Genomic DNA, 8,071 nt, shown 5'->3' with positions numbered 1-8,071 from the left:
GAGTCAGCTCTCCTAATGCACAAGTGAGAACTGCCCTTGTCAATAGCTGAGGGGGAAACATCAAGTTCACAGCACAGAAGGGAAGGGAAATGGGACTCTGACACTGGGGAGACTGAGGGGTTCTGAATAGAAGGTCTTCCTCCTTATCACTTAAAAACATTTTCACTTCACTGGGCATGGTAGTGCAGGCCTTTAATCCCGACACCGAGGCAGAGGAAGGCAGATCTCTCCTCTGGTCTAAAAGAGTTTCGGGACAGCCAGGGCAGTTACACAGAAAAACCCTGTCTCAAAAAACAAACGGGCTGGTGAGATGGCTCAGTGGGTAAGAGCACCCGACTGCTCTTCCGAAGGTCCAGAGTTCAAATCCCAGCAACCACATGGTGGCTCACAACCATCCGTAACGAGATCTGGTGCCCTCTTCTGGAGTGTCTGAAGACAGCTACAGTGTACTTACATATAATATGACACTCTTATGACACATGCTCCCCAAAAAGAAAATTAAGAGGCTGGAGAGATGGCTCAGTGGTTAAGAGCACTGACTGCTCTTCCAAAGGTACTGAGTTCAAATCCCAACAACCACATGGTGGCTCAAAACCATTGGTAATGAGATCTGATGCCCTCTTCTGGGGTGTCTGAAGACAGCTACAGTGTACTTACATATTATAAATAAATTAATTAAAAAAAAAGTAAATTAAAAAAAAAGTCACATGCTTCCAAGCAACACCATAGATGCAAATTTGACCTGGTCATTTTAGTTAAGAGTTCATTGGCCAAGGGAGTGTGGTGAAGGCTTGCTTCATCTCTGTTCTGAAGAACATACTAACAGCTTCCGTCCTGGGTAATTAGACTCAAACATAACTCTTTGACCTTTTAAAATAACATTTTATTTACACATCTTGATTTTTGTTTTCCTGGAACATTTTTAAAAGACCTTCAAGTAGTTTGGAAACCTCTGCCTGTCGGCTGCTTCTGCTGGCCACAGCCTTCCCAGGCATTTCTCCCAACCTGTGTGGTAGAGCGCTACTCTCCTCTGGGAGGCAGGGCTGCTGGGTGGGTTGTAATGAAAAGGGGAGCCAGCTCTGGAAACTACTTCGGATTCTCTTAATTAGCATGCTACCACCCACCCCAGCTTCTGCAAGGTCAGATGTGCAAGACAAGCGGGGCTGAGCCGGCGAGACTGTAACAGTGTAAAACGCGTTCTAGATAAAATAGAAGCTCTGGAAGAGGCGGCTCTGCCCCAGCCCCAACCCCAGCCCCAGCCGCCTGTGTAGCTCGGGCTGGAGGATCTGCAGTGCTGGCCTGCCCTGAGGAAGAGCCGGCTACAGAGTTCTGAGTCTGAGCGCACTCACTCTGCAGACACAGGTGGGATTTTGGGAAATATTACAGCACATTCCACCGAACTGGACGGTGATCAGCAACACAGGCAACGTGGTGACATGTCAGACATTCCGGTCAAAGGACGAGGTCCAGTCAGTCGGAAAAAAAAAAAAGTCCCTAAAGTGTGACATTTTAAACCTTTGGCTGATGATAAAGCAAAAAATTAAACTGTACTTACTACACACTGCTGTCAACTGCCCAGGCTCTTTTAGAAGCTAAATCCCAACATGGTGTCCCCTCAATTCTGTTCAATTAATCTGTTACAAGTTACCTGATGTTCCTGGCTCTAAAGAGAGGCACATAGCCCCTCTGTTGGTCACATTAAGTATTGTATGGCTGTTTGGAAGAGGCTCTGCTGAAGCTGGTTTCTGGAGTGAGAAGCAGCCTTTGAAACGATCATAAAAGAGTAACTGAAATCTGCCCAAGCTCCCTCTAGCTGCGACCTGAACATGCAGCCCTGCCTGTAAACAGTCAGTATCCACTGACCCCAGCAACACATATCAGCTTGTCAGAGGCCTCTCGATGGCTTGCTAGGCTTGCCCTTTGACTCCTGCTGGATGGAGGACACTCTCAGTTACCTGAGCTGAGAAGGAGCCAGGAAGGCTTTTCTTATTGACAGGCACATTTCGGATGGAGTCATCAGAAATAGAGAGCTGTCACTGTCTTTCCTAAACTGGGTATACTCCATTTGCCCCAAGCCAGGCTGCTGAGGACAAGCCTGTACTTGGTTTACAACCTAGCCCTTTCTCTATGACATGCAAGCAGCTCTCTCTTCTACTCTGCAGGAGAAGGGAGGGAGGGATGGCAGGAAAGATCCTCTGCAGTGGGCAGTGAGCAGCGGGCTCCTCTCCTGAAGGCAGCTGGGCCTCTGGGAGGCACTGTGCTTTTAGTGCTAGGTAATGCTGGAATTCCTTTAGTGCTAGGAAGGTTACGTCATGTCATAGATTTACCCTGGAACCCAACTGCAAGTGCGCCAACTAAATAAATACAATGGAAAACCGCACAAGCCGGGGGGCTACCCAGCTGGAAGGCAGAATGGCCATGAGGTGACTCACCCTTGGGAAGTGCTGCCAACATTTCCCCCTCTTTTAGTCTCCTCACACTACACGCAACAAATGAAGGAGCCACACGACCGCAGTTCGTCCTCAGACGTACTTATTAGGGCCCACACTTCCGCTCAGCAAAGGTCCCAGCAGACCCTGTGGTGCCCAGGAAGTCTCAGGGACAAGTCTCTGATGGTCACTTGCCCCTCTTGCTGCGGCCCTTTCTGGACTGCAGCTTCCCACCGGCCCCGGAAGAGGGTGGGTTGGGCGCTGAGGCCATGGCGATGTTGATCTGGCCTTCCTGGATCTCCTGCCTCGTCTCCGCAGGCAGGTGGCTGATCTGCTGCTGTGTCTCCAGGTAGAACATGACATCGCGCAGCTGCTCCTGAATCTCGGTGATCTGCAGGTCTTTCTGGGCACAGGTCTCCTTCAGCAGCTTCTCCTCCTCCTTGAGCTGGTTTTGCAGCACCAGCTGGTTGGCTCGAAGACACTTGTTCAGCTCCTGCTCCTCCTGCAGCTCTGTGCTGAGCTTGGCCACTCTGGTGTTCAGCTGGGTACACCTGGAGCAAAACAGAGGGAGACAGAACTGGCTCCACCTGCTCTCTGTCCTTTTCTGCTCAGGGACCTCAGAAGTCAGCAGTCACACCCCTCCTCCCCACTGCAGCAGCAGCCAGTGTTCCTGCCACACTGCTCATGCGTTTTGCTCCATGCTCAGCATCACTAGCCATTAGGTCCTGTCCCAGGGGGAGTCTGTGACACCAGCTTAGACAAAATGGTTTTCCTAACTTGCTCTCAGCCAAGATGGCTCAGAAGCTGAAGGCAGAAATGGAAGGTACGTAACCATGGACTGCAGGGAGGTTGGTGTTCCACCTGGCACCCACCTCAAGTGGAACAGCAATCGGACCTGCTTTGGTTTCCACATTTATTCGTGTGTATGTATATGCGTGTGCCAAGGCACATGTGTGGAAGTCAGTTCTTTCAACACGTGAGTTTTGGGATCCCACACAGATTATCAAGCTGGGTAGCTGAGCCATCTTGCTCACCCCTAACAACATGAATGAGAAGTCACTGTTATTTTGATCCAACTATAAGCAGACCCCCAGAAACCTGTATGATGCCCATGCTGAAAGTGAGGGTGTTCCCCAGGAAGCAGAGGTGCTTCTGCAGAAGAACCCGTGGGCATTGGTGGCTGCTAAGGACCGAGGGATACTTACTTCCTCTCCACAGACTGCTTCTCCTTCAGGAGGTCGCTGAGCCTGAGCTCCAGGCTGTCACACTTCTCGATGGTCTCTTTAAATTTGGTCTTCATGTTGTTAATCTGAAAGTGCAAATGGAGGTCAGGCAGACTCATACAGTTCTTGGGACACCCCTATCACTGTCTCTATAACCAGGACAAACCAAACTTAGAAAGTCGAGCTGAGTCACTTAAATGGCATTATGACAACAAGAAAAATCATGAGAAATTGAGAGAACAATTTTTTTTTTAAGGATAAATAAGGACCAGGAGCTGGTGTGTAGCCAGGGAAACAGCTGATGGACAACTGAGAACTAGTGAGGAGCTGGAGTGGAGCCTCCCACCTGCAGTCCCAGTGAGAGGAGGGACTACGTTATTAGACGGATCATTTAGAAAATGAAGACTTCATTTACTACTGTGAGAAATGTTACTAGACACACACACAAGCCCTGTGTGCACATGTTCCAATCCTCTTCTCTGCAGCGCCCAAGGTTCCTTGAACATGCTACAAAGTAGAAAATGGAGCATGCAGAGCTCAGGCCTCCTGCACAGGCTTCTGCAAATCACATCACACTCTATGTGCTGAAGTCGAAACCCAAACCACCAACAACAGGGGAGATGGGTGCAGGGGAGATGGTTCATTGTTTAAGAGCATTGTCTCCCCTTGTAGGGGGGACCTTGGTTTAGGTCCTAGTACCCACTGTAGCTCACAGTCACTTGTAACTCCAATTCCAGGGGAACTAATGTCCTCTTCTGGCTTCAAAAGGCACTGCACATACAGACATATAGTCAAACACTTATATACATAAAATATAATCTTCAAATTATAAAATAAAATAACAGACTATGACACTTCAAACTCCTGAGATTAAACAATCCTCTTGCCTCTACCTCCGGAGTATATAGAACTACAGGCATAGGCCACCATGTATGTCACATTTAAGGTAATTAGTTAAAATCTGGTAACTGCAGCTCTGAACCAGTAATTCTCCAGGGAGACCACAGAAGTCCCACCATTCCTGCCTGATTTATTTCCCTCAGTTTACAAAGCTACAGAAGCTCACCTGCCTCCCACAGCCCTGTTCCCAAGCCGACGTGCCAGCGGCTGACCCATGTTACAAAACCTTCACACAGACGTCTATGGAGTTTGGGTTGTGCTGGGAGGCAGCAGAGGCTGGGCGGTCACTGAGTACCACCTACGCATTTTTACCTTCTTATTGGGATTGTACCAAGTGCTAGTTCTGACAGGTGAGAGACATTTTATCTTTTTTGTTTGTTTGTTTGTTTTTCGAGACAGGGCTTCTCTGTATAGCCCTGGCTGTCCTGGAACTCACTTTGTAGACTAGGTTGGCCTCGAACTCAGAAATCCGCCTGCCTCTGCCTCCCGAGTGCTGGGATTAAAGGCGTGCGCCACCACGCCCGGCCGAGACACTATATCATTAGATCCCAACCATCAAGACCCTATAAGTCGATCCTTTTAGAGAAAGCAATTCTCCATCATCAGGCATCAAAGGGAAAGATCCTCACATCCCTTTCCCTGCCATTTTGCCCTCTCCACCTGCCTTGCTATAGCATTTCCGTCTCCAAGTCATTTACCTCCTCTGCCGTGTCCTTCTCTATGCGCACGATTTTGTTCTCCCAGTATATCCGCTGCGATTCCAGCTGGCTTGTCAGCAGGTACGAGTACTAGAAACAGAACAGTGGGCGATGAGAGCCATCACCAACTATGACACCCAGCAACGCTGACCTCTGACAGCTTCTAGAACTCCTTCCTTCCACAGCGGGTAGTGCTCACATACCCACCATAAAACCTCATGAAATTAGAGAGCAAACACCTGTGGGGCTGGGATGGGCGTGCCTTAAATCTCAACACTCCAGGTCAGCCTGGCTCATCTAACTAGTTCCAAGCCAGCCAGGAGAAGACAGAATGAATATGAGAGAAAGAATAAGGACATAAGGACATGGCCTTGCCCTGCTGTCTCACACTTGAGGCATTGGCAATTTTCCAACCTTATCAACTGGGGACTTCAGGCTTGCACTACCATGTCAGGCTCACCAGAAAGTATCTTATACTTGGGTTCAACTAGAGTCAACAGGCACTGGGTCAGAGGTACAGAGTGGAATTTGCAATTCAGCTGGGAAAAATGTAAAAATGCAATGTATTTTTGCCTTTAAAATGCTCTGTATGTATCCTTATTATTATTATGTTAATTATATGTATGGGGGCACATGCCCATGAATGCAGGCGACCACAGCAGTTAGCGTGCCTGACTCCTATGGAGCTGAAGTTACAGAAGTTCTAAGCCATCTGATGTGGGTGCTGGGTATGGAACTCGGGTCCTCAGAGAAGAGCAATATGTGCCCCCACTGAGTCATCTCTCCAGCCCATATATTCTACCCACATGTGTACATGGGGGAAGGCAGAGTCAGCCTTAGATGTCATTCCTCAGGTACTGTTCCACTTTAGTTTTGAGACAGGGTCTCTCTCTGGCCTAGAACTCACCGAGTAGATTAGGTTGCCAGCCAGTGGGTCCCAGGGATCTATCCATCCCATCTCTTCAGTGCTGGGGTTACACACATGTACCACTACTTCTTTTTTCTCAGGTCCTCATGCTGGCATGGCAAACAACTGACTGACTGAGCTATCTTTCTAACACGGTTTTTGATTTTGATACAGGGTCTCTTATGGCTCAGACTGGTCTCAAATGTCAAGATGGACCTGAGCTCCGGATCATCATACCTCTACCTCTTTAGTGTGAAGGCATGCTTACACAAAATTTTTCTGGTCCAAACAATTTTAAGAATGGAGGCTTTGAATCTATGTAAAATTCAGGGCTACAGGTATAGTTTAGTGGTAAAGTGTGAGCTTAGCATACATGAGACTCTTGGTTCCACATTCAGCACCCCTCCCCACAGAGGAAAGTCTAACCAATCCCTATCCAGCACACTGGGGAAATGTCCCCACTGCACTCCCACTGGAACTACAGTAGCACTATTTGAAGGTTTACTTCCCAACCACCCTGCCTAGACTGTGAAATCTGGAAATGAGGGCTACATTTGGTCTCTGGATCTCCACTGTTACATGATGGCATGAACCCACAGTACTGTGTGACCAAAGGTAGGGAAGTATTGCAATAGGGCTGCTAGGACTTCTGGGAGTAGATGAGATTCAGAGGCTGTTGACAGACATGAGACTTGAACAGACATCACCTACCTGCACTTGGAGAAAGCAGGACCAGACACAGGGCCTCTTCAACTCAAAGGACAACAAAGATGCTAGGTGTTGACACAACAAGATGGGGCTATGGGTGTGAAGACTTGTGGGCAAGGTCAGCTGTGGTGGGGTATCCACATGTTTTTAATCCTAGCATGTGGGAAGCGTGCATACTTCTTGAGTTCAAGGCCAGTGAGTTCCTGAACAATCCTTAGTCAAAATTCATATGGAAGAGATACTTATTCTTTTCTGTCAATATAGTAATTTATTAAGAATACAAGCTATACTGAAGGCCACTTTCTGAATCTATTAGAGCTATAGCATCTACAAATGAAGAGCTGGAGAGATGGCTCAGTGGGAAAACACACACAGGCTGCTCTTTTAGAGAACCCAGGTTCTGTCCCCAGCACACAGATGTGGCTCACAACTGTCTTTAACTCCAGTTCCAGGGGGTCTGAGGCCCACTTCTGGCTTCCTCAGGTGCCAAGCATGTACATGGTGCAGACACACATGCAGACAAACTCATATACATTACATGGAAAAAAAAAAAACCTCAAAGAGTTTACAAATGAACTAATTTCCAAAGTCCACTCCTGAAAACCAGGAGTTTTGGGTTCGTTTTCCTGGTTAGACTTTTCTTTTTAAATTTACATAAAACAGGACTCATTCTGAAACTTCCCCTTCATTAACAGAATTTTGTGTGGGCATGCTAGCTCACTCCTGTTGTCCCATCACCAGGGAAGTGGAGACAGGAGGATCATGAGTTTGAGATCAATCTGGAACTACTTGATAAACCAAAATCCACAAAAGACAACAAAGCATCACCAAGCAAACAAGTGGCAGCACAGGACTGCCCTGCACACATGGCTTCTCAGAGGGAAAACCCCAGTGTGCTAAGCGTGTTGGTCCTTCACATGTATAAAACCAAAATGCCTTTAAGTAACTGAGCCCCAATTCACAAAGCACGTACGATAAACACACAGCTATACATGAATGACCAGGGAAGAAGGTGCTGCTGGGGTCCACTCTGACCCAGTCTGTTCCATTTCCAGCTTCTGTGTAGCCTCCTACAGCAACATGATGCCTTTGGCTTTATTGCTGCTGAACTGCCTTAACTAACGAACCTGAACCTAAGACAACCAGGAACATCACAGTGAAAAGTAGTAAGGTTTAGGGAAGCTTAGACTTTCTTTTTTTTTTTTT

General features: G+C 47.7%; 1 protein-coding gene across 2 annotated transcripts in view; it reads right to left on the bottom strand.

The window, feature by feature from the left end:
- Positions 1–861: 861 nt before the first annotated feature.
- Brap (BRCA1 associated protein) overlaps positions 862–8,071 on the bottom strand; it is a 27,846-nt gene continuing 20,636 nt past the window's right edge. For both annotated transcript variants that reach the window (XM_021162535.2, XM_021162536.2), the window contains exons 10-12: positions 5,251–5,340; positions 3,635–3,738; positions 862–2,980 (exon numbers count right to left, since the gene is read on the bottom strand). In XM_021162535.2, coding sequence (XP_021018194.1) covers positions 2,617–2,980; positions 3,635–3,738; positions 5,251–5,340 — 558 coding nt within the window. In that variant the 3' untranslated portion in view covers positions 862–2,616. The remainder of the gene's footprint in view (positions 2,981–3,634; positions 3,739–5,250; positions 5,341–8,071) is intronic.

The sequence above is a fragment of the Mus caroli genome, chromosome 5 (assembly GCF_900094665.2).
Source record: "Mus caroli chromosome 5, CAROLI_EIJ_v1.1, whole genome shotgun sequence".
Taxonomy (NCBI): domain Eukaryota; kingdom Metazoa; phylum Chordata; class Mammalia; order Rodentia; family Muridae; genus Mus; species Mus caroli.
Note: the sequence above shows the minus strand (reverse complement) of the source record. Positions and strands in the feature narration are given on the sequence as shown.